Raw genomic sequence first — 27827 nt, 5'->3', positions numbered from 1 at the left:
TATATTATTGGATACTTCTTTTATTTTCATTATTACTGTTTAAAAGATGCCCTTCAAAAACTTGTCCACATATTTTTGGGTTTGCTGAGATTTAATAAAAGAGTAGAGCTGGGTGTAGAGGATATTATTAATGCTGGAAATCCTAGATAATTACTGGAAAACTTGATAATTAATGAGTGCTTTTAAATGCATTTACAGTTCAGTCATGGCAATGGTACATGTTACAGCCTGTCAGGGACATGTGTTTTTCACATGTTTGTACCAACTTAGTATTGACAACTCGAGTTCTTTTCTTCCTCACTGTAATCTTTGTTGCCCTTTACTACTTTGCTTAAAAGACAACAAATTGGCTCTTTCAAATCTCTACACATTCTATCCAGGAAGCTAAATCAAAAGTGTGTTAATTTTATACTTACAATTTTATTGCTTTCTGTTAAACTTTTTTTTTTTTAAGGCAAAAATTTCCACTTTGGAAGGACTGAGGTGTTTACCAGAAGTCCTTTTAGCTGGTCTGATCTGTTCAAGCCCTTATGTACTCACAGGAAAACTGGGGTGCATTTTATAAAAGCCCAAATACTGAAGAGTGAAGTGTTATGCTCCAAATTGACATAAGATTAAATGTTCCTTCTTCCAAATCATGGCATAAAAAACAACTGTGTTACACATAAAAAGTGTTTGCAAAGGTTGTTATCATATTTCATGAAAAATGAAAAGGAGTAACTTCTTAGTCAACAAAGATTAATTTATGGAGTAAAGATTTTAGGAAGCACTTGCCATTTCTTTTTTAGAATAAAAATTATGAAGAGGTTCCTAGAACCTCAGTATAAAGTTGTGGGCATTTGAAAGTTTTCAGGCTTTTGCTGTTGACTTGAGAGTCAGAATTTTGTTGGAATTTTCCACCTCTGAATTGCTGCAAGGTCAAGTTAATAGAGATAAAAAATGTCACATCTGTGTAGCTGGTGCAACAACATTTCAGAAAATGATTTGAAGTTGGGTGTTTGGGAATTAATTCAATTTGCCAACGCATGTCCACACATCCTTCTCCACTGTCACTACCTCTGCTTATATTATTTTCTCTATTACCATACAGGGCCCCTCTTCCCTTTGGATTAGATACTATTTTCTGTGAAGATTTAATAAAATCCCACTAAAATGCAGAGGGAGCTCATTCTTTTCCTTTGAAGAAGTTGTTGATACATACACTGCAACAGTTATATTTTTATTTTTTTAGTCCAATGCTCAAACACTGTTTTGCCTACAGCTGACTGATTTTTGATGTACATATGTTTCACCATTAGAAGTGTAAAATATTTTGCACTGGATCCATCCATCCATCCATCCATCCATCCATCCATCCATCCATCCATCCATCCATCCATCCATCCATCCATCTCTTGGTGGGGCCTGCAGTATTTACTTCAGGAAGAGACAGTAATTTGTAAGACCTGGCTAAACTACTTTGGATCTTGTTAGCTGCTGTCTAAATTAGCCTCTCTCTGAGCAAGCAAAATTCAGGCTGAATTTCTCCCTTCTTTATTCAGTTTTCTTGTTTGTGTTTAAAACTTCTTCCTGTGACCATTAGGAGGACATGAGGGAGAGAAGGCTCATTTTAGCCTGTCATTATGAACATTTTGCTATTTATTGTCAGTATCTTTTATATTAGCCAGCCTGACAAAAAATTAAGCTTGGCTCAACTCTGGGCTTTACTTAAAAGCTCATTCATATGATTCTAGAGGGTGAAAATCCATTTATTTTTATACAGGTTCTAGCTGCAGATCCAGATTCTGTACTGGAAATTCATTGGGTCTTGATTATCATTGGTGCTTCTGAATGAATTTCAAAAAAATACCTCCAGGTTATTAATTGTGGGTGTGTTCCATAGAGATTGGCTTCATGTGCCAAACTGGAATCCTCTGGTGTAGCTTTCACTGTTCTTTTAAAATGTATACAGACAGGAAGCACCACAGCTGGAAGGATGCTTGGTGTAGAGCTTCATGGAGCAACACTTGAACTAATGAGGGGTTTGTATTTATAGAAGTTGCTCTAAAGAGGCACTCAGAGTTTCAGAAATTAGTCTTAATTATTTCAGACTTTTGATTATTCAATGGACTATGTGCTTTTCTGATCTGAGGAATTTCCAGCTGCCTGCTGCCAACTCTGATTCAGGTAGCTGGCTGTTGCAAGTTTCAAATTATCTAATCATAAAAAAATATATAATATAGAATAATAAAAATAGAAATAGTTTCTGTTGCAGGGAACAGAGAGGTTTCTGGCAGGTTTCTGCAAAAGGTGCCATCTGTGTATCTCAGTGTGTTTTGGGTCAAGAAATGGGCTAGGGAGGATGCACTATAGAATTTCTTACCTTGCAGGAGTTCTTCCACATCAGTTATGTCCTTCAGGAGCTGCCCTGGGTATGGAGTTAAATGCCAGTTCCATTTTCTCCTTTGTCTCAATGAATTCCCTTTGGAAATACTTCAGGGGAAGCAGAACCTTTGTCTGCTGAGGTTCCTAATATAAGTTCCATGCACGCTGAATGTGGCCAATACTTGTCAACAAAAACCCCACAAATTTATTCCAAAACCTCTGAGGAACGTTGTGAAAGATGATTTTAAGAAGCTTCTGATCTAAGTGGAATGACTTTATAATTATTCAACCCTTGGCATGAGATGTGTATCCTTCATAGAACACATTTTAGTTACAGCTTGAAAATGTGATTCCATGCAGAGCCTAAAGAGCTCATCAATATAAAGGACTTCAGGTAAAGCATTGAAAAAAGCCCACAACAATAATTGAGTTAAATTGGTGGTTACTTATAGAGATTTGTGTTGATTTTCTAGGAACAGAAGAAAATAGTTTAATTTTATAATACTGTAGCCAGAATACAGGGAACCAACCCTTATTAGCAGGTTTCCAAGCAGTGGTAGAAAAACACCACCATTCATAGAGGAAACACATTTAAGCTAGAGTTTAACTAGCCAAGTTTGAAATATTTACTTAGAGTAGGAGACAGGAAAGTATTGAATAAATTTAAAAGAAAGTATAATTAAACCAATTAATCTAAGGTAATACCTTATTCTGCTCAATAAGCTCTGATGGGAAAATTATTAAACAAATTTGCATATGTAGAAAAAAATCTAATTTTGTCATTATATGATATGGGTTTATAGATACATGAAGTTTCATCAATACAGGTCTACTACTATCTAATTATATGTACAACAGCATTCTGTAAGGAAGATAAATAATAGCCTGTAGCAAATTCGTATTAATATATTAAATAATTTGGGTGATTGATTGTTTCAGGTTTCCTTTTTCTGTGTTTTCTCTGAGCCCATTAACACTTTCCAGGAGTCAGTACCACTTTTTCAACTCCTACTCATAAGTAGGATTGGATTTTTGTGAGAAATGAATCAAGTAAGAGGCTGGGTTTTTTTTTAAAGTACTTTTCTTAATTTCTGTCAAATCAGTGCAAGCATCAGTCCTTTATACATATGTGTGTCCACTTATTTAAATGTATTTATCATCTTCTCAGCAGCTGGCTTCACTCAGCACTGGTGACTCTGACTGTCAGGAAAGTAATGGAATATATTTTAATATTCCTAAATATTCCCTCTCCGTGCTACAATTTCAGTTCATTTATAGAGATAATCAGGACTCTGAATTGCTTAACCAGATTAAACTGAAATTGAAGAAAATTTAATTTTAATTAAAATAGAGTTGTAGCAAAGCAATAGCTCACACTTTTTCATGTAGTAAATTTTTGCTTGTTTCGCAGCATTAAATTCCTTTGCCACATAATTATTGTATTGCTCTTTGTGCAAAAGCCACAGATGAAGTAAAAGCATGGTAGAAAAGATCAACTCTACTTACAGCCTAAAATAGTATTTTTGCCCTTTGGTCTGTTATTACTTAAATATTAGGCTTGTTTACTGCAGTTGAATTGAAGGCAGTGAAAATTGGTGGCCTGATACTGTGTAAAGGGGTACTTGAATTTTTCCCTTATAATGAGCAGTGATGGACAACTCAGCTGCAAAGCCACTTCTGTCCTCCTGACTGAAGTGCCCTTATGCACCAGGTTTGAGAATGAAGTGTTGAGTGCACGGGAAAATCATATTTGATCTTTGAGTGGCTTTAAATATTTGTTCCTGAGCTGAAAACAGATACTTGAGGGCAAATTTCAACTTTCTTACAGCACTATTGACAGGAAATAGTTTATTATAAAGCTGCAAATGCTAGTTTGCAGTCTTGCATGAAATACAGTACCTGTGACAATAAAGAATGGTGCTACATGGTGTAGAGGCAATCACAACATGAATCATCCGTCACTTCAGCAAAACAGTGCCAATTGAATTTACAAATGTGGCATTTATTTATTTCTGCCAGCACTAAGAAGGAGACGAAATGAAATGGAAGTGGTGATTACTTGTGACACATTCCTTTTATGAAAATAACTTCCTTAACTCGTGTTGTTCCAACAGACCGCGTGTTCTTTTCATTTGTGCTTCTTTCAGTGAGCCATATTTCTGTATATTTATTGGGGCTGTTACCTATCAATATGATGGAGTTGGGAGCATCTGCTGCCTCCAGTAGAGCTGTGGTGGTGGCTCACCAGCTTTGTGTGTCCTTGAGTAACTCCAGGCAAAAAGAACCATGGAACTGAGTTGTGGCAGTAAATAGAATCAGAATGTGGACAACACCGAGGGCTGGATTGTCAAACATTTTGACACAAGTGCTGAATGAACTTTCCAGGAATGATTAAGTGCTGTAGGATGTTGTGCCTTTCTCATTGCAAAAAAAAAAAAATCTTGGTGAGGGTTGTGTTAATACAGCAGCACATCAGAACTGCGCTGGCAGGTGAGATTGATGTGCCCAGACTGTGCACACCGGGTGTGTGTGTGTGTGTGTGTGTGTGAGCACACCTGTGTTTTTGGAGGCCATAACAGTCTGTGTAGGCTCTGTGCCATCACTCTGTCCTAGTTCATGGAGTCACAGGACCAGTCAGGCTGAAGAGACCTGCAGCATTATGGAGCCCAACCTTTGACCACCTACCATGAGCATTCAGCACCTTGTCAACTAAACCAGGGCACTGAATGCCACGTCCCGTCAATTCCTGGACACCTCCAGGGAGGGTGACCCCACCATCCCCATGGGCAGCCCCTTCCAGGGTCTGACCACCCTTTCAGTGAAGAAATTCCTCCTGATGTCCAACTAATTGAACCAGAAGCCTGTACAAGAGGATTTTACCATAATATCCAGACACACACACACACAAATAAATCTTGAGTCCCAAATACTTTTAGAGTTCAGGTCTCTGTCTGTGCATCCAACTTCAAGTCTTCTCAATAGATTTGGATGGTGTGGATCTTTGAAACCTTGAGATCCCATTCTTCAGAGACAGATGTAGTCCTTGGGGATGTCAGAGGAGAATAAATTTCAGTAGTAAGCTGTTGAAAGGGAGGATGTTTATTAGAACTGTCCACATGTATGAAGTTGTCAAGGTACCACCACTGCAAATATCTGTAGCTTTGATGAATAAATGAAACAAAGAATGTTGTGCTTGATACGAGCCTTTAGAAGAACCTGGTCCTCTTCTTGGCAGAGTATTTTGCACATGGTTTGATTTGTGTCTCTTCCATGGGGCTGCATGTTTTTAAAGAGCCAAGTCCTCCGCAGTTTCAGCTTGTGAAAACAATTTACTTGCTGCAAGCTCTTTGCTAGTACTTATTGTATTTCAGTAGCACACCTTTTATTACAACCTAGAAAATCAGAGTTGTGCTCAGTGGTGTAGCTGAGGTGCAATTGCTACGAAGGGCAAGATTTGCATAGGCATTTCTGTCCTTGTAGATTTTGTGTTGTTTTAGGTATCATTTAAATTTCATTAAACTTCAGTGTAAAGATCAAAATGAAACCATTGATTTCTTCTCCTCTGCTCTTTTGGGATTCTTCTGACCTATGCTCTCTGTAGAAATAGGAAAAAAATAGGGGAATGGATTTCCTGCTGTGGCTGTGACCTGAGTGAGCTCTGCACATTTAACACTGTGGGAAGGAACAAAGGATGGTTCCGTGTCCTTTGGATCCTGTGGCAAGACCTGAGCTGGGAAGGGAATGTTCTTTGGAGGAGCTGTAGAGAGTCTGGCCTTTTTATTCCTCTTAAAAGGAGAAGGGGCCTCAGGTGAGTCAGGGTAGCATTTGTGTTCATTATAAACAATGCTTTGGGCCTGCCTAGAAAATGGGGAAAATCTGTGGAACTTCCCTGCTAATATTTTGCTTCTGAAATGTGGTATTTCTGCAAAATAACTCATGCAGAAGCAGAAAAAATTAGAACATGATGCCTATTTTTCAATATTTTGATTTTGGTCCATTAAGTTCCTATTGTTTTCCATGTACATTTTTCATTGTTATTGCACTATATTTTCTTCTTTGCCTTTCCATGTTCTTTATTCTTTTATAGCATTTGGTCTTTTGCAGGTCATTCTTTGTTTAAAAACCTGAGATCCCAAACACCCCTAGCATGTTACTCCTGCCTTCTTTTATATATGAATATAAACTATCAAAAAAAATTTATTTCCCCCCCAGAATAAAACCTTGGCGACAGTTTTTAAAATTAGTTTTAAGTAAAAATTTAAATTACAATATACTTTTCTGCTGAATTTTACTAGCTTTAATTTGCAATAATCTCCACTGTGTCTGTGGAAATGTTATTCTTATTATTTAATTTTAAAAATAATCACAAGTAGCATTTTGTAAAAATATGTGTCGCAATATATGTTTATCACTGACTCATTATTTAAAACATGGCCCAACATGCAATATTCTTTAATGATGCTGCTTCTTTACCCTTCTTCAACAAGGAATTATTTCTTTCAAGCATTACCTTATTTTCTATTTTCTTACAAATTTTCTTTGCTTTTGATCTTCCTGACTCAAATTGTCCTTGAATTTCAGGGAGTTCAACCTAAACGTTACCCAGCTCCACAGCTCTGTGATTTGAACAAAATGTTTAACTTTTCATGCTCATCTCAGGTTACACAAACTCATTTGAGGATGCAAAGCTCCTTACAAGAGATGGCTCAGAAGTCATTTAGGCCCAAGGGCTCTGTTTGGGGTTTGGAATGAATATTCACAGAAAATGTGCTGTTGTGCACAAAATAAAATCCAGTTCTCCTGGGTGTTTGTAATCGCCTTCTGAAGCTGAATCCAGCAGTAGCACGAGTCAGCATGAACATCATAAAACATTGCAAACACATGAGCAAGTTATTAAGTAAATTAAATACCAGTGTTTGTATCTCTGAGGAGCGCTGCAAATAGATTATGGTTTGTTTGTCTCTGTTCTGTAATCCAAGAAATAAACCAAGATGTGTTACAAGGATTTCCATAGATTGAGAATTTTAGGAATTTCTGAGCACAGCTCTTTCTCCTCTCTATACTATCAGCAGGATTAATGGGGGTCTTGAGAGCACCTGTATCTTCATTTCAGGAAACTGTCATTTGAGATTGATTTACCAGGTTATTTCTTTTTCTTCAGTAATTTCTATCAAATCATTACTGGTACATGACCACATATATCTACTTTATCTGATCTTGAGTGTTGAAAGATTAATAAAGATGAACTGAGGATTTGGAACATTTCCATTGCAATCTGGCTTTTTAAAACCACTGATTCTACTCAGTATTTCTTTTGATTAGGTGAAAGCCCTTTGAACACAATAAAAGCAGATAGAGAGTATTTTTTTTAACTTCTTGTATACCTTTGATACATATAGTCAAAATTTAATGTGAAAATTAGCATTACTGCAGTTCCAATTGCATGTTCCACCAAAACAAAGCTAAATGATATTAACGTGTTTAACATTGCTATACGTGCATCATTAGTAGATTCATCTTCTTTTACAAAATTTTTGACATTAATATCATGCAAGTAAAATTAGCACTGCAGCTTCTTTAAACTGCTAAAACAGCAGATGCATATTAATTATTTATCATTTTCAGCCAGAATATTAGAAGCTTTCTGTTCTTAAATGGTTTTCTTGAAGTATGCTATAATTATTTTAAAAAGCTAGAGAAAAATAATAATATAAAGATTTTTCAATTAGTTTTTTTAATCTGTAAGAGGCTTTTGAATTGGTGTGCATATCTAAGTGTCATCCTGTGTTTGGCAATGACTTTGGGTCCTAGAGGACACAGGTATCCCTTGGAATTGTGGCTTGGGAATAGAAGGTTTTGGGATGAATTGGAGGAATTCCTGCCATGCCTTCCACATCCTCATCCCAGCTAACCTCTTACTCTGCTCATTTATTTAAGAGCACTGATTTTTTCAGTGTGCTGATCTGGTTCATAATATGGCTCCTTAAACAACTGTGCTGGCCCAATTAAGGTATGCTGAAGATAAAATGTGGCTTTCAATGGTTACAAACAAATCTGGAAGCATGCATCAGAGGTGGTTATTACTTCAAGAAAAGCATCCTGTACCACAGCTAACATATGCCATTTTATTTCATGTTGTCCTCCAAATATGTACAGACAGCATGTGATTGTGAGTCATTGCAGTGTTCACTACATGCTGTAAACAAAATAATTGTCATTCTAAACCTGTCACTTTCAGTGTTTTCTGTCTCCATTCCATTCCTTGCAGAGCGCTATAGGGCTTTTATTATTTTTAATAACAATAAATCTCATTATTGTGAGTAAACAGGAATCTATGCTTGTTCATAATGAGTATATGGATGGTATATGTTACCTGATGTGTGTTCTGGCAGCTGCAAAACCTATTTTGCATAAAGCAAGACCCTTATTTTACTATATTCAGTCTCCATCATCACTGGAGCAAAAGGAAATCTGTGTCAATGTGTCATTTCCATGTTTGTTGTTTGTTCCATCTGTGGTGGCCATCAAGACCAGCCTGTTTATGTGCAGAAGTTCCTTATTTCTTGAAATGGTTAACAGAAAACTAATTCATGCAGGAGGTGCTGTGTGCCCTCCTTGCTGCTGTGACTCCGTGGTCCCACTCCATTGCAGGATGCTCCTGCTTGGCTGCCTGGATCAGGAGGGAGTGATTTATTTTTTTTTCCAATGGAACTGATAACAAATTCCATAATGTGTTTGCCACTTGAATTTAAAATGTCCTGTAATGTATCAGTTTTAAAATCCACCTGTGCCAATCTTAGTTCATCAGTTTGATTTGTGTTCCCTCCTGCAGACACACACACACACACACACGAGCTGCCATCCAGATTTCAGTTCAAGAACATCCTGTAGCTCATTTTCTGGGAGCAACAAAAAGGTTGCACACATAGGCTTGCAGGTATAGGATTCCTGAAGTAGTTTTCCCTAATAAAAATATTTTTAAAAAAGATGTCCAAATATGGGTCTGGTACTTGATAATTTGGGTTGTGTAGTTAGAGCAATAGCTTCAAGTAGTTCTGCTGAATTCCATTGGATTAATACCTCTGCATATTTTAGGAAAGTAAAAGATATCAAATTGTTATCCAAATTAGGATTTGGATAGAATGATTGCAGCAGTTTGTGGTCAGCTTTTTACATGACTGATGGTTCTGAGTGTTTCCAGTCTTTTTAGCATTATTTCCACTCTCCCCCCTTACAGTGAGCTGTATCTTGAATTTAATGACAATAGAAAGTGCTAGGCAGATATTCTGCTATCAAGGATACCTCAAATAGAATCCAAAATTAAATGCTAAAGTATTAAATATGCTAGTTTGAATTCACTATGGATGGAAAACAATAAGGTGTGCAGAAACCTAAGTATATGATTATTAGATTTTTAAAATAAGGGTTTTTTTAAAGCATCAGGAGATATTTATTTTTTGTCTTGTAACCTGTAAGAGTTCTCTCAACCCTTTTAAATATCCACCACCACTTTTAAAATGTTGGCCAGTGTTGTTTGGTTTTAGTTTTTGTCACGTGGCCAAACCTGCTGTCTGTTGGTGGAGTTTCTTTCACTACAGTAGTGAGACAGGCATTTGCTAACCCAGAAAAACCTGAGAATTGTCTTGTCCTTTCTCTCCTGTTACATTCCATTGTTGGTAGAAAACGAAGACATAATTTTAGCTATTTGAAATACGTGGAAGAAATGCTCTTTCCTTTTTATGACTTAGTGGTTACACAATTATAGGATACTTAAAAAGGAAAAATTTTACTTCCTGTCAGTTGGTGTGGAAATGTTGCATAATGTTGCTCTATTTTGGCCACTTCTTTGTCATTTTAATTATCAGCCTCTACAACGAGCTGAGTGGAAAGGGGGATTCAAAATGGTGAGAGCACTGGGAAAAGTTGTTTGATTTTCTTTTTATTCTTGCTATTTTATTAAATATTCTCAGAAAGGAGCAGGGAAATTAGTGAGATGGTTTTGCATCAGTGTGTCAAAGCAGTTTTGCTTTTACACAATACATGCGTTGCTTTTTATTCTGTGTATCTTAAAAAGAAACAAGAGTGACAGTATTTTTAAAGCACATTAAGTAGGCATTAAGACAAGAGTGATTTGCAGTGAGAGAGAGGGGAGTGATGTTTTTTTTGTCTTTCATGGTGGTTAAGCACATTTCCTTGTGAGAGAGGGAAAAAGATGACAGCAAGTTCTGTATTAGCTATAGAAAATTCAGGTTTATTTTTAAGGACAGCAGAAATCTGTTTAAAGAGACAGTCTTGAGTAATACATAGATTTGCATCCACTCTGTTGACAAAATGTTATGTAAACAGGATATAGTGAATATACTCTGTAAAGCAAACCATTGTTTCTGTAGGGTTCTGGTTTTCTCTATGCATCAGTGATGTATTATTATTATTATTTGGGGAGTTTATCACAGGGGGTATGCTATCTTCATAGTATGCTATCTTCAAGTTTCCTTTTAAACCTTTGTTAACTCCCAAAGTCATGAGAATGTGATTTTTTTTAAAAGGTGTTTTTAAAGAATTCTTTTTTTAACTATCAGCATTGCTAAGGCCAAATGGAAAAATGTTTTTTTAGATCCTTTCTGAGCATTCTCAGTAGCTTGTTTCTCTTCGAGGTGATGCTCACTGCCTTTCAGTTCTGTGTTTTCTGTAAATGTTCATAAACCTTTCACAGTCCCAGCCATCCTCCTCACCCATATCTCCAATCACCACATAGTTCTGAGCATCCCCTGTCCATTTGTGGCCGTGCATCCTGAAATGCAAGCTGCCACACAATGCTGTTGTGATTCATCATCTCGTGCTCCATTGCCTCTACAGCTGCTTTGAAATCTTCTGGCTGTTGTTAAAATCCCTGGTTGCAGAATTTCAAAGTTTTTCCTTTTTTTTTTTTTTTTTTTTTTACAGAAGAGAAGCAAATGTTTTTCTCTTCCTCCATATTTCTGCCAGTGGCTAGTGAAGCAAAGCAGTTCAAAACTGGCATATGTTCCAGTTGCAATTCTAGTGGATAATTCATAGAGAAGTGAATAAAGACATAGCAGGAAACTGCTTGTTACCAGTTCTGCTCTGTAGGCACCTGCTCCAGAGTTTGCTCCTCTTGAGTAACTTTTTTCTCTGCCAGTTTTTTGGGTTTTTTTTGCTTTTCCTTGCTGATATTTGAAAGTCTGGAGTTATGTGGAGATATGGTCTTCTCCTTGGCATTAATAAAATCCATTCTTACTTCCATTTTAAACACCTTGGACTGTTCAGCACTATTTTTGTTAGAGGAAGAGGTCTCTTTTTGACTTAATATGCAGAAAAACCTTTATGTGACTTTGGTGAGCAGTTGGGGAATGCTTTCCCAGAATTTCCTGTTCATAGCTTTTAACTGCTCGCAGAACAGCACCAGTTTTTCTGGGTCAATATTCTGACTGTATCCACTTTCAGCAAGAATGAGTTTCTTTTTTCAAAGATAAAATTTAGGAAGGCAAAAAATATGTTAGTGACTTTGTGAGGTGGGTCTAGCAGAGGTTAAATGGGATGTTGGCTTAATTGAAGGCTGCTTTTTTGAGTTAGAAGAGTCTGTCTTAAAAATGGACATGGGGACAGCACTGCAAGCTGCTGTATATGAAGATTTAATCAAGTAGCTGCTGCTTAGCAAAATTGTGGTGATGAGAAGTGGTGGTGTGAGTAGTACCCAGAGCTTTCCTGTTGTAGGTGCTGCACAGCTCCTTGGAGCTTCTGTCTTTGGTTAGATAAAAGCCAGGAAAAGCACAGATATCCTGATTTTTGAGAGAAATAGAAACATATCATTGTGACTGACTGATTGTAGGACAACCAGTAGGAGCTAACAGCTGTTGAATGTTACCAACAAAGGTGGAGGGAAGCTGCATACAAGTTCAAAGCACAGATAACAGAAATGTCTATGACACGTCAGTTATACATCTTTGGGTTTGTTGTGCTTAATACAAGATCAAGTGCTGACAAAGGACAGTGCAGAATGAGCACTGGGAATGAATGAATGTAAGAATGCCTCTTTCACAGGAATGCATTCCTGTTCATTTCAGGAATTGAGTGACAAAACCATTTTATTTGACCAAATGCACACTATTCTGTCTTTTATGCTCTAATTTATTCCCATCACGAGCTGTGAAGTCCTGCTTGGAGTGTCTATTTTCAGCATAAAACTGTTTGTCAAATTTCTATTAAGCTTAAGGTGAAAAATTAATGAGCCATTCACTTCAGATATTTCAAAACTAATACTGCTGTATTATTAATGCAGCAGAAAGTCAAAGACGTGGGTACGTACAATTACTGCGTGGTGTTTACTCAGACGACTTTTTGCTCTCTGTATTTTTGGGGGCAGCATCATTAAAACAGTGTTTTAGGTCATAGAAGAAATTCTTTTGATGAATTCTTTCAGTAAGCTTTTTAGACAGTTTTAGTTGTTAGCTTTTTGTTTTATCTGATCCTGGCAGAAGGTGCCTTGAATAAACACATATTGATGAAATACAGTGTTCTTTCCAATCTTTCTTTGAATCTGGAATTTAAACAAAAATGAATAGAAAGTTGATTCATAGAACAGAAAAAAACATAGAGAAATGCAATAAAAGACTATTCACATAATACTGAGGAAGCTGTGGGTGAAGCAACATTTTTGGGCTAGAGAAGTATGGCATTGTGACTAACTCTGATTTTTCCGTCTTCAAAAAGTCACTGACATGATGATCCAATTGTACTTTTGCTCAGAACTGAGTAGGGTATGGTGGACAGGTGTTCCTATTAAATTCAGAAATCCCAGCACATGCTGTCAGTACCAGTAAGTTAAGTGATGGAGCCCTGTGAAATGCTGGGCTGGGGGAGTGTGTCCCAGGCTGAGCAGTGTGGAAACTGATGCTCAAGGTTTGTGCTTGCATTGAAAAAGAAAACATAAACCACAGTCACTGCAGAAGTAGAAATTCAGGCCTTGCTTTCTGTGCAGAAACTTTCTAAAGATTGCCTCTTTTTTGTGCTCCTAAAATTAACTTAATAGTTGATTAGTGTATTTTCCTCCTCACTTTACAGTAAGTTCTCCAAGGACTTTCTGAAATTAATAGTGGTTCCAGGCCTGGCTCTGTTACATTGTTAGACTTGCAGAGAAGAAGGAATTCTGCTTCTTGGAAGAGTTTCATGTTATAAAACTAAATTTCATTAGAAGCAAAATGTCAAATTTAAATTATCCTTCAAGCATTTGTTGTTCCCACAGATGCTGAAGGGTTTGGCATCCAGCAGAGAAAGTGCCAGCAAGAATCCCCAAGTTCTTTCAGTGTGTTCATTTCTTTCTGAAGTTGCACTGCTCTGTTTCACTCTCACTACAGCACCAAGCCCATGAGTATTTTAAACCTGAATGATTAGTCTTTAAATAACAGCCCTGGAAATCTCCAGGTTTTTAAATGTGCACTGGAGAGATTGGTCTTGGATGGTTCACTTTTGAAATCTGGTCATGATGCACATTGCTTTCCTCGGCCTCCTTAACAAGTGGCAATTAATAAATGCCTGGAAGAGGGAAAGGAATTATTTTTTTTTCTTTTTCAAGTATTTTTAATATGGATTAAATGATGGGGTTTTTTTCTGTTGTTAGTTTGTCAAGTTTAGTTACTAGAGAATTGTATAGTATTTAGATCTGGCAAAGATTTCAGGAGGTCATCCACTGTAGCACCTTCCCTCAGGAAGGGCATCAGCCATATCTGCATCATTCCTGACAGATGTTTGCTCACACTTTTCTCTAAAAAGATTTCAGTTTAAGAGATGTTATCACCTGCCTAGGCAAGCCTTTATGAATTCCTCCTATTAGAAAGTTTTTCTTCCAGATAAATCTGCCCAGATAACTTGAATCTGCCTTTCTATAGATTATTTTTTGTCCCGTACATCAAACTCCCTCTTCTATTGTGAAATGATTCATTTTTAAATATGGAGGGGTTTCTCATGTAAGTTGTTCTTGAAAGTGTACCTTTCACAGGTTATTCAGGTATGAAGCTCAAGTTGTGAGTAACTGGAGAAAGGAGAGATTTTTCTCATCTGAAACGTTTTGAGCTTCATTGCCCCTGTAATACAGTCTGCAGATTGACAAACACTGGAAAGAAAATAATGTCACAATTGCACATCTCTGATGGGCTTTTTAGGATTCTTTTTGAGTGCAGTAACAGACTCTCAAAGCTTGACCAAACTGATTTTGCTGTCACTTTACTGATGTGACATCTTTAAGAGATTTTGAACCCAGACCAACTTTGGTGAGACAAGGCTTTTTTTAAAGTTATATTCTGAACCAGCTTTACCTTTCTACCTAAAAATTTGTCTGATTCTTTCAAACTGAACACTGATCACCTTGCCATTGAGTATTAAAGGTGAACAACACCTTTTGTTTTTCCATAATTAAATGATGCATCTGGTCAATTTTTACATTAGGATTAAAGGTGTACTATAAAAAGTTTCATGAGTTTCTGGAACAAAAAAAAAAAAAAAGAAAAAAAAAAAGGAAAAAAGGAGGATGTGTTCAGGTTTTTGTTTTTTTTTTCCTTTATACTGTTTCAGTAACAACAGTCCAGGTAGTAGTTTTATAGAAATTTATTTGAAACATGCTGCTGATTGCTGATAGCTCCCTCCCCTTGTGCCTGCAGTCCTACAGAATTTAAAGGATGCTTTTGGGTAGTAAAGAACTCAGTGTGGACAGGAAATACAGTGTTTGTTTCACAGAGGTCTCGTGGGGAGGCTTTGTGCTCTGAATCTCTGGTTGAAGGTTTGGATGTGATTCAGCAGGGGCAGGGATGTTGTGAGGCTGCTGCAGGTTGTGTTAGAGCTGTGTCCTGCCCAGGCCATCAACCTCCCCTCCTTTTCTGGGGTGGGCTTTTCATCTGCCATCCTGCTTTCCATGGGAAGAGATGATCCCCATATACATCCCAAATAACTGAGAAAAACAGCTGGTTTTTTCCTGAAGTGTTTCAGAGCATTTCAGTGTGCAAAGTTAGGCTTTTATTTTTCCCCACTGTTTTGTCAGTTGGTCTCCCAAAATATCTCATTATCTCATCAGAAACCTTTCCATGATCAAGTGTTAGACAGGCAGGTGTATGCAAACTCACTTTTTTTCACTTAAAGGGAGATTTTAATACTTTGCATGAAACTGCTGATATGGAAAGGTTTATGCTATGTCTGCTTAAGATGTTTCAGCTGTAAATGAAGTATTCTGACGCTTTCTGATCCACACCTTTCTCTACTCAATGTGTCTGTTTAGTACCTTCTGATTCCAGACCTCCTTCAGCTGTTCAGTTTTTGCTTGAATTTGAAAGTTATTGCTGACCAGTACTTCCATTTTTCAACAGTTCCTTTAACTATATGCCAATTTAATTTGTTGTATTTAATTCACAATCTAATATCTGCTCAGACCCATTTAACAGTTTCTTTCTTGTGGAACTATTGCCCAGATACCATAATACGTACATGTAATTTTGTAGTACATGTTCTTGAAGAAGCTTTTAAATTTTTTTTTTCCAGTATTATAGGCACAAAACAACAGCTGCTTATCTAAATCAGTTGTTTTAACTTGTGTGGTAGAGATTTGCATTTTTGTGTTTGGTTCATGAAGGAGAAAAATCTGATTTTCATCTACTAAATTGCTCTTTCCTTTCTGTCATTTAAGATGGAAGCTACAGGCAAAATCGACTGAACCTCACAACACTGCTGGTACAACCAATTTCTGCACTGCTTGCCAGAAAACTTGTTTCCCTCCCTGAGGACACTGCCCAAAGAGACAGGTGTACACCCCTCCAGCTGCCAGCTGCAGGTAACGCTTTTCAAATGCATTTCACCTATGGGATGTTCCTCTCAGACTCCAAATCCACTTTCTACAACTGCACAACTAAGGTTTAGCTTATTATGGATGTGTTTTGCTTAGATGCTTTCTAGAAGAGGCTGTGAACAGTCTAAAAATTATGCTCCTAAAATCTGATAGATGGAAGTTGTGGCTTAAAAAGAAAAAAAATAGAAGGCATTGAGCACTAATTCTTAATATTGACGTAGAACTTCCTCCTGTGTAGATGCCATCCTTAGGGAGGTTGGTTAGTGCTGTAGTGTGATTTGTTAGGCCTTGTTGTACTCCTAATAATGTGATTTTAACTTTAAGGCATCAGTAACTGTATTATTCTGTGGGGATTTTTTCTGTTTCTGGAATAATAACGCTTAAATTCTAAATGTTTTCCTTAATTTGTATATGCTATAGAACAAACAGTGTATTGTTACCTGAACCCTCAGGCAGCTTTTTCTCCCAATTTTCACCAGGAAAACAGGCATCATGATAAGAGCAAAATACCTTGAGTATAGCCAGATGAATGCATTCATAGTATCTCCCTAGAAATAATGCCATTAGCAAACTCAAACAGATTATTGTTTGAAAAAACTTACTGCTGATATTGGAAAGGGAAAAAAAGTAAGACTACAGTCTTCCAGCACAGTGTTTCACCAGAAGAACACCTTGCAGAGAACATTCTAGTGAGGTGCATGCTTAAGCAGTACTTCTTCAATAAACAGTCTTCAGTTTTGTTTTTCACCTGTCCATCTTTCACCAGAAAAAAAATGGTTTATTTCATTACAAGACCCATTTAAATGAATTGATTTGAAACTGTGGTCTTGGAAAGGAGGAGAAAAATTAATTTAGCCACTGTATCCTGTGCTACACACAGTGATGATAACAGGAAAGACCAAATTTTAAGGGCAACCAATGTAGTATCACGTGCTGTATCCCTTGTTTATTGCTTTTGGAAAGTTATTGTGGAATAGGAGGATGATACAAGAAGTCATAAAAAAGGTTGATTAATTTTATGACTTGTGTTAACATTTGTAGTTATACATACTAAAAAGGAAGGCAGAAAACTTCATGTTTCATGGCTTAGCCTGTTGTGGTTAGGCAGGACAATTGTTCTCCATGCATGGCTGACTAGATTTTTTAAGAATAAACTTTTAATTTTAATAATTATTGTCCCCACAAAAGGCCATTTTGGAAGGAACAAGGGCTTAACCATTCCAGGCAGGGTGCATGAAGCTTGTTAGTATTGAAGGAGTTTCCAACAGCTGAAGTGCCTGGAGCAAAGCCTGAATTTGGGCTGGAAAATGACACTCATTTTAGAAAGATAAAAGGCTGCACAACGTCTGTTTCTCCAAAAGCTTTGTCTGGAGGCTGCAGGACAGAATCACCCTAAAGGGCAGCTTATTCTACTTTTTCTGTGACAGGTGTGGCATGTCTGTTTTATTTCCCTGAGAGGACAGGAATTCTGTGAGAGGAGAATTTCTGAAAAGAAAGAATATTCCAAGCCAGCAGTCTAGTGAGAAGCAGTCCATGTCTGGTTTACTCTGGGTAAAACACAGCAGCCTGTGTGTGATTTCATGTAAAGCTCCTGAACCACAGTAATCCATGGGGGATGTTTTTTTAAAGTCTTAATTTATTGAGAAAATAGGGACTATGAGAAGAAGCCTTGTATAATTCTCTAATGTATTGTGATATATTTTTCCTTGAAGTAATGGTGAAGCTGTTGGTGTTGTGGAGCACAGAGTGTGCTGTTGTTCAGCAGCAGCCTTAATAGAAGAGATAAAAGCACGGTCTCATGATAAGAAATGGTGTAGACCTATTTAATACTAGTACTAGCTAAAGAGATAATGCTGAGGACAGCAGTGCATTAGAGAAGAGCAAAAGTTGAATTTGCAGTCCTGTTCATTTGAAGAAGTTTAAGGGAGAGATTTCACTTCTGACGTGGGACTCATCATTTATCTGTCAAAAGAGGTGAATGAGCAATTCAGATGATTGGTTGGCTTGAAATTTGTTAGGACAAAATGATGATCATTCTCTCATCATTATGTTTCAAAAAGCTGAACAGCAGATTCATCAGTAATGATTAAACATTTATATATAGTTTTCTCACATTGCTGCTTTTTTCCCTTAGCCTTGCAGTTTTCAAGAGACAAAATGTGACAGAGGGAGTGGGAGGATGGAGGCAAACATCCCACACAGATTGAGTGCTCAGGACCTACAAAGCAAATAGTGGGAATTGAAGTCAGCTGTTAATTTGGTGTTAGATGAAGTCAGTAATTAGATTTGCTTTTTGTTTGGTATGGTACATTATTGTTAATCCTCATTAATCTGAAATTCTGTGCTCCCATGAACTTTTTCCCAAAGATAGGCAATTAGAAGGAATTTCAGAATGAACTTCTATAGAGAAACTGTAAACTTTCAAAGCTTCCTTTTTTCTTTTTACAAAATCTCCCTAGGATATTTGCTAGAACATTGTGAAGGTTGTTGTAAAAATAAAGCACTCCTATAAACATAAATGAGGGAAGTCTTGCTGCGTACAGTGAACTGCCTTTGTTGCTGTTAAGTTTCCCACTATTTGGGAGATTGCAGTAATGTACAAATTACCCTTTTTCAATTAAACTCTTGAGTATTTAATGTAAATCTATCTACTGGCAATTAATTTACAAAGTGTTTTTTGACACTAATGACCATATACTTGGGTTTGAATGGAAATCCTGGACGCCTGCTATTGAAACACATCAGTGTTATGTGTGTAATTTTTCCCTTTGGTTTTAAGTGTCAGTTCTCATACTCAATGTGATTAATGTCTGAAAAGAGAGAAGGTGAGAAAGATCCAGGATTTCAGTAGTGATCAATCTCCAGGTGTCTGGGGCATCCTCTTGTTCTGTGGCTCATCCTATTCTTCCATTCCTCTCCACATCTGTGCTGCTGGTCACTTTTGGAGGTAAGGACTGGATGGGCACTTTGTGTGACCTGGTGTGGCTGAGCAATAATACAGCTCAGTTGGTAGGAAGTGTAAATGCAAGTGATCTCACTTAAACATCCCACTTCTTACCACCTGCTAATGCCTTTTCCTGTGCAATAGCTGTAATTTTTTTAATACTTTAACTTCTAAAATTATAAAGGCAAGGCATGAATAGTTTAAGTAACTTGAATGATATCAAACACTGTGTGAATAATAGAGCCAGGTATACAAAGACTCCCAGCATTCTGCTGCAGACAGTAAAATTACTCAGATCAAAATGCTTTTCTAGGTAGAATCTTTTGATCTTTTGTAACCTTTTTTTAGTCTACAAAATACAGTCACTGATCAATAGTGAATCATCACAGTGGCTGCAGTGCAGAGCTCTGTTGTAGGCTGCAAACAAATCTACCTCCTCTGACAAAATGGGTGAGTGGAACAGATAACCAGAACTGACTGGTACTGGAAAGGTTTGCAGCGCAACACAATGAATTTTTATGAGACTTTGAACATCTATTTTATGTAGTTCCACATGTCAGATGTTCATTATACTGAGTTTATAGTCAACTCTGATCATGTGAAATTTGAATCATTAATTATACAAAAGGAATAATTGGAAGAATGTTATTTTCCATATTATACGACTCTCATCCAAGATAAATAAAATTCTCTGCCAAGTGCTGCACTAGTGCAAATCAAGCCTGTCTGCTTTTCAGTCAGAGGAAGGGCATGGAGTGATAAAGTGAATATCTCTTCCTGTTAAACTACAGCCTTGTGATAATATTATATGTGTTTCTCCTTCGCAGTTTGCTACTTGTCAGAGAAAATAAAGACTCCCATATTTAATCAACTCTGGCTGGGCCATCTCACACTGTGATATCAATATGCAAACAATGCCATAATTTCTGGGTATTTGGACTATGCTAAACATGAATCCAAGGGAGCAAATAGAGAGAGATGCCAGCAGATTGTGTGGCAGGGCATGTTACTGTATCTACCAAATCTGGAGTCATTGGACATAACAGAAATATAACAAACTTCTGCAGATGTCTCTTACTGGCATTTGAAAGAAGAAAAAGTTAAATAGTGAGCTCTGATCTCTATGAAAACTTACAGACATTTATACCAATACTCTCAGATTTTCTTTTCATGATCACTTTAAATTCTGTTCTTTTTTTAAACAGAAGTTCATGAGAAGAATTAAGCATGAACAGTGTGAAGCATTTTTTATATCTCTTCCCTCTACTCCCAGCTGAAGCCTAGAGAGTTTTTCTACCAGAATTGTAAATGATCAAGATATATTTTCAGAATTCTGTTCTGCACCAGTGTTTTCCTGTGTGATGCTTTGCTTTTGATTGCTATAAAGCAGGTAAAGAATGAAAGTAGTTGGAGGTTATGAAATTCAATTCTACAATCTGAAGCATTTTCAATTCTCTTTGATGTTGACTGTGACACATTTATTCTGTATCACATTAGGCCATCCTAGTTTAGAGCCTCCTTAAAGGACTTTATTCTGGGCATTTCTTATTTCAAAAAACTCTTCATCTGAAGAGTTTTATTTCTGGATTCCTCATTGTAGGTCAAAAAAGATGATGATCAAATACCAAGGAGTTTTTTCATTAAGCTCTTCATACTAAGATTAGACTTGGAGACTCAGGATCTGTGAATATTTGTTCAAAAAGAATATGTTGTCAGTAGGCAACATAGCTGATTAATCAAATAGAAATCTATTAGGGAAAGATATTAGAGATATCAGATTTAGATGATGTATTGCTTATGCACAAAAAAAGTGAAGGTTTTTCATTACAAGGACATCTGGCTAGGAGTTCTGACATATTCCTGTACAAATAGTTTTATACCTCAACAATACTGTACATTGCAAAGATTCAGTATTGATTTTTGCATATGTAATTTTATAGCATCACACAATATTTTTCTGAGATTATATACATTATTAAGTATATACTATTTTATATTTATTCTCTTTCCCATGTATATCATGTTGCATGTAGTGTTTTTGTAAGTGCTGCTGTTACATAAATGTGCGTGATGATTTTATTTCTTCACTTAAAGTTCTGTGTTTCAACTTAAAAACTGACACAAAATACATAAAATACATAGTAAATAAGGTTTTGCACTAATATTGACATGATGATCTGTCAAGTGCAGTTTTATGCTGATTTCTTCAGCTCAGTTTGTGTCCTCTAAGTCATGTGAGCACGGATCTTTCATGATGTTTGAAATCTCTGATTCAGTTGTGATTTCAGACAGGTTCACATTTATTCAGGTGTTGATTTCAACAGGAATTGTCTCAAAAACTGCATTACTGCATTGCTTGAAGTTATTTAATGTACTTTATTTTAGCAGTCTACTGAAATAGCTTTGGGTTTTATGATCCAGGAGTTATTCTGTTGAAATCCTTAAATTAATTTAATACTTGATTTTTCTAAACTTCAGTTAAGTGTTCATGTCGAGAAATTTTTTCAGTGATTAGCAAAAATCTTGTCAAATGAGTTCAGTTTTCAAACCTGAATTCCTAAAGATGCTTTTTAAAATCCAATACTCAAATGCTCAGAAAACTGTCTGATGATAGGTGTTTAGCATGATCAGGATTCAAGAATTTAACCAACATATTTAAAAATGAGACTCAAGCATATACTCCTCTATGCATGAGCTTGGGATGAAGTTAAAAGAAAAAAAAGAAACAAGCCTAACTCATGATCTTTGAACATGACTGCTGCAAATAGGGTTTTCACATCTGAAGTAGTAAAATTACCCATCAAATGAGAGGAAAAATAGCCATGGAATTCTAAAAATAACTATGTAAATGTCAGAGGAGAAGGTAGTCATTTGGTATGATGTCATTTAAAAGTTCCAGGTCAGGAAAGAAATAAATTTTTAAAAATCATAGTAAATATGTTTGTGTTCTTCTATCCCACAAGTAGCTTTTAGCTTACATAAAGAGAGTGCATCCTGAATAATGTTAAGGTAAAGTCTCCTCATAGCTTCCCAGGGAATATAGGAAAAAAACAAAAAGAAAAAAGAGTTGTCAAGATCCTTAAAATACAGCGTTAGGACAAGAGGTTTGTTGTCAGAACTGTTTAGAAAGGATTAAATTTTGCTTCTGCTGTATACTCCAAAGAGCAGTTTCAGCCTTTTCATCTGGTGCTCTAAGCCTTTAAGCCCAAGTCACTCTAAGCTGACTGCTGTGTTACATGACTATTAACTGGAGTATCTGATTTGAGAATATGGGTATTGCCAGAAGTTAATTTTCTGTGTCTTTATTGTCAGTTAGAGACTGGAGAGCTGATGTTGATTAAGGAAAAATAGTGAAGTCAGTTTTCTTCAAAAGGATTTATCTTCCTTTTGTCTGAGAAGAGGCCTGAAAGAACAAACATCTAAAGTGTTGTAGGAAAAGGAAAGGAAATCAGTTTTGTCTTTAAAATATCGGTTTTTTAAGAAGAGTAAATTGTCTCTAGAGTGGTTGTAGGTGAGAAAGAGCAGCAAGAAGTAACTTGCATAATTTAGGTTAAATTTAAGCAGCTTAATCAACATAGATGGCTTGAGCTGTTTTCACTTGTTTTAAAAGACCTTTTGGGAATCCTTTGGACTATTTTTTAATGATTTTTTTTAAAATTCTAAAATAATATCTGTGGATTTATTGAACAAACAATTCATTTACATGGCATTAATAATATTTTTAAAATACAGTAACTTATCCCCGTGGTGTTTGGTTGTTTGGTTTCCACTGTCACAAACTGCAGGAACTCCTGTGGTTACTGTGTCCCACCTTCTTTTAATCTATTTAAACTCGGATATTTGCTCTACTCTGGCTTTTTCTGCACTACAGTCTCAAATGGCATGGCAGTACTGGCAAGTTCCTTACATTTTAGCAGCTTTTGAAATAGTTCTGCCTTTGTACTTGCACCATTTCCTCATCTGATGCCAGCTAGGCCAAAAACCCTGGCTTCTGTTGGCATATGTTCACAAGAGCATCACCAAAGGCTGTGCTGGCAAAGCTGCGGGGAGGTCTGACTGTTCCCATCTGATTTAACATAGAGGCATTTCTCCAGAAGAAAATGTCATATAAACCAGCTATAATTTTGTGTATGTTACTGATAGATTGACCTAGGTGAAGAATTAGGTGAGAAAAACCTATGAAGTTTAAGGCAAATTTTGTTATCACAGAGTTATGTCAATCCTACTCTTATAAATTTTCTTTTCCTGTTGTATTCTGGCAGCATTTATTGAGTGAATTCAATGACCTTCTAACTCAAGGAGTAGAGATCTCTTTTGAGATTCCATCTTTGAATCAGGGTGCTAAAATAGGTCTAAGAAAACAATGTCATATTTTGTGTTTTAATCTGTGGTTCCTATTAATGGGGTTTTTTTAGCCTCATTTTAAATTCTTTTTTTTAATGTATGTGGAATTTATGTCTTCGGCCCATACATTTCTTGGCTGGGTAAGTTAGTTCAACATTTTCTTTTTTTTTTCATCTTTTAACAGGCAAAAAAACAATCACTCTGAACATTCAGTCTGTCACAACTTACAAGACTATATCTAATGTCATTGGATATCTAAAAGGAGCTGTATTTCCTGGTAGGTATCCCTTTGTCATTTGTATTGATTATTTGTTTCATGATGGGTGGGAGTCATAGCTGGGATCAGAATCCTGTTTTGCCAGATCATTCACTAATGCAGAGGAGAGAAAAAGACTTTTTTGTACTCATTTTGTGATTTGTGACAAGGCAGAATACGAGGGTTAAACAGAGAATGAGCTGAAGGGGATATTGTAGCTGCAAAAAGCTTATTTTTACATGAGCAGCAGGTGTTGCACATGGACTACAGAGAGTTTCAGTAGTTTGTACAAGCAGCTGTTTAATGGTTTTAATCTTAATATGGTTTTAACACTTGCTGCAGACTTATTTTGTGTCTCAATCATGCCTTGAGCTAGTTTTATGCAATTCTATGAATAATAATTACTGTTCTCTATGTGTGATGGTTGAACAATGGAACTCTAAACGCAACTGGGACATAAGGCACAACCTCCCTCTGTCCTTTGATGCTGTACATAAATAATGTTATCATCAGGATATCCATAAGATCATTTGGAGATTAAAAGAATGTTATCATCAGGATATCATAAGATCATTTGGAGGTTATTTTGTTAGTGGATTTACCTAAAAGCTGAAGGGAACCAGCAGCAGCATTCATTCTGCAACATGAAGTGAATGCTGTTGCTGATTACTTAAATAGTGCAAACAATTCCTAGTGTACAGATGATCATCAAAACAGCATCATGTTTGCCTTGATACTCTTATATTAGGTTGTGAAGAAAGGATGGAAGTTTATTCACACTCCCTTAGGGGGTGGGCCAGTCATTTCATATTTTAAATAATGGAATGAAGGAGGTGGAGACAATTTTATTGCTGTTGGTGAAATAACAGCTCACTTTTCTGCATGCAGAACTGTATACTTCTCTTCAGACTTTTGGTTTGTTTAAAGTAAAAGAGGAAACAATTAGCAGAGTGAATTTAAGTTCTATGAAGGATTTAATTTCCTTCATGAATTTGAAGTTACCAGTCTGCTATTATTAATGTTTTGCAAATAGCTGTCATGGAACTGGAAAGGCAGAAACTGCCATGTTTAGACATTCTGTCTTCTGAATTGTGAAACAGAGGCAAGAGAAAAAAAATAAAAGTGTGCTTTAGTTTCTGTTTAACAAGTCTATCCCCTCTATACCTGAACCTTTCATCTTATTATTACATTTTTAATCAAAACTACTTTTTGGAGGTTTGCCAATATATGCTGAACTTCAGATATCCAAGGAGATACAAAAAAGTGAAGTCAGTAGCAGTACCCAGATGGCAGCAGTTTGTCCCATGGACGTCTGGCTCAACAAGAGCCATGACAACTGTCTTCTAGTGTAGGCACAAGTGAAATGTCTAATGCTCTGGAATATTTTGTGCACAATGTTAAACCTTTTTTTCTTGCTCTACTCTTCCTGGTTGACACTACAGTTGTTCATCCTCAACTGCTTTGAATCTTGATATTTTCATGGCATTGATTCTCTGTCATTTTGATGGGGTTTTGCTCGTTTCATACACATGAAATATTCACCTTTATGTTCACCGAAGTGCAGAAAGAAGGCAAAATTTATCTTTAGTGCTTAATGAAAGACTGCAGAGCATCACCAAGGGTAGAATTTATTACTTTTTGCTGAAAGACCACCAAACACACACACACAGACAAGCATATCTCTGTAATGCTGACCTTAGCTAGCATTTGATCTGAGGAATAAGAACGAGCATCTGAAGTGTAACTAAGATGTTAAAATCATTAGGAGTGAGTGAAATGTGGTAGTTTTTTAAAACCCAAAAAACGTAACCCTGATTTTATAGCTCTATTGGACATGCTTGAAGATGGGATGTATAACAAGAAAAGCCAGGCTAAAGAGACTCTTTTCAATGACAAATCCCTGTAGTCCAGCCCATCACTAACCTTGACACTATCCTGTCTTATCAACTTCAAGAGTATCTGATGGGTATTTTTTTCTCTATCTCCAGTCTTTTCTCTTTTTTTCATTTTTGCCATGTGATTCTGAGAAAGGACAGCTGCTGCCTCTGCAAGCATGACCATCCTTTCTCCTCTGTTTTTCCTGCAGTCATTTGCTTTAGGGTTCTGCCTCTATTTGAGGGAGAGATGTGCAAAGATGAAGAATTTCAAAGGAGGCACCAGCTGTTGTGTTTTGCCCCTGCTCATTCAGCTGGCATCTCCAGTAGCAAGTTGATGCTTCCTTCTCAATCAAAATATCCTGTATTATTTTAATAAGGTGTCTCTCCTCTCCCATAGTCTGTTCACAGGCTAAACAGAAATTATTATACAGGCAGGCATTGATCCTGCCTGATCCCCCTGTGTTAGTGGCACTTCCATTAATGACCTAGAGGCGTGTAAGGCCATTCATTTTGGTTCCTAATTCCTGTCATTTAATGAGTTGAAAATCCTGTGTTTTTTCATTGTCAATGCAACCTATAATTAAGCATATCATGGTGCAACACACAAGATGCAAAATTATATGATTTAGATTTCATTTTGTTACATTAAATAATTATGTAAATCTAGGTTGACACTTTGCATGTCTGTTTTTAGAACAAAATTCTCATTTCCATACTTCACACCCCCAAAGTTGATTGAAAATATTGTGTTACAGGTACATTAAAAATCATCTCTTTGTAAAGCCTTTTTGATTCCTTATTAAACAATGTGTTCAAATATTTTGTTGAACAATGCTGATGAAATTCCAGTTTGATAGAGAATGCTTTTTTAATCAAAGTGTTCTATTAATATTCTTCCCAGGCAGCAGTCACTGCAAACCATACTGAGTAGATATTTTAATTTTATAAGCAAATACAAAATGTGGGCAATGTGCAGCAATCTGTTGCTGCATTGTGATCAACTGCCAGCAAGTGAATGAATTCGCTTGGTTAAAGAAAGAAAAAAAAACTTTTCCACTTTTTGGAACCCAAATGGCACTCAGGGGTTGCTGTGGGTCTGACATCACTGTTCCTCACTGCAGATAATTTTCTTCTGTTGTTTACTGGTGTGCTGAAATAGGGAAGGAACACCTTCAAAAGTCTAGATCTGGGCCAGAAGGAGACTTAAAAAAATATCAGAGCAAAAACAGGAAACAAGGCTTCAAAGAGGGTTGTGAATTCATCTCACACAGAAGGTCTAAGAGTTTAATAGCTCCTTCAGAATAACTCTGCTTGGACTTCTTGACAGGCCTCAGTCACACCAGTCAGTCACGTTATTTAATGTGTTACAGCACATCATTGGTTCTAGAGTAAAATAGGGATTTTTTTCCTTGTGAGTGGTATTAGGGTTATATATAATGCCTTGAGAGATTAAGATTTAATTTTATTTCTCTGGAAAAAGTCGTGTGTTTGTTTTTTTGGGTTTTTTTCCCCTGAGTAACCGTAGGCATATTTTTTATTTCAGGCTGAAACTCCTTGCTTTTCATTCTATAAAATGCTTTCTTCCAGCCTTAACACAGCTGCTAGGTGTGACTTACCATATCTGTATCATTCATTATCTCTATCCCTCTGTCATGTCTCCTCTCCAAACCTGCACTCCAGGTATTTTAATGTCTCCTTCCACATAAGGCTAAGTCCTGATCATCTCTAATCTGCTTGCCAGCTGCTCCACTGCTGTTTCTGCCATGTCTTTTTTGAGATAGGGTGGTGAGCACTGAACACAGTCTTCCAGGTGAGGGAGTACTAATACTTTGTGTGTTTTCTTTATTTCCCACTGTACTGCCACACCTTTTGGGTTTTTTTTTTTTTTGTTGTTGTTGTTTTTTGGTTGGTTTGTTTTGTTTTAGTTGGTTTTTTTGGATGCTGATGTTTATTGAGGATCATTTCCTACTTATTATTTTGTTTTTTTTTTTTTCTAAACATTCTACTGTGAGCATGATTGTCTATATGATCTAGTCCTGGCTGTAGAAATAGTGTATAGCAGATCTATAAGGAGAGCAATAAGCAAACAAGGAAGGCAGAGGTATGGGGATTAATTTAGGAAACTGTATACAAGTATTTATCTGCTAGTTCATTTTTTAGTAGCACTCACAGTTTTTGTATAATTGTATGATTGTC

General features: G+C 36.6%; 1 protein-coding gene across 1 annotated transcript in view; it reads left to right on the top strand.

Annotated features, from left to right (window-relative positions):
* NAALADL2 (N-acetylated alpha-linked acidic dipeptidase like 2) overlaps nt 1–27827 on the top strand; it is a gene marked incomplete at its 5' end in the record, with an annotated part of 294310 nt that overhangs the window by 184439 nt on the left and 82044 nt on the right. The window contains 2 exons of the mRNA XM_084212314.1: nt 16052–16195; nt 23683–23775. Of these exons, the coding sequence (XP_084068440.1) occupies nt 16052–16195; nt 23683–23775 (237 nt within the window). The remainder of the gene's footprint in view (nt 1–16051; nt 16196–23682; nt 23776–27827) is intronic.

This window comes from Fringilla coelebs (genome assembly GCF_963513975.1).
Source record: "Fringilla coelebs genome assembly, chromosome: 10".
In the NCBI taxonomy this organism is placed as follows: domain Eukaryota; kingdom Metazoa; phylum Chordata; class Aves; order Passeriformes; family Fringillidae; genus Fringilla; species Fringilla coelebs.
The sequence above is the reverse complement of the archived record's forward strand: the minus strand, read 5'-3'. Positions and strand labels throughout refer to the sequence as shown.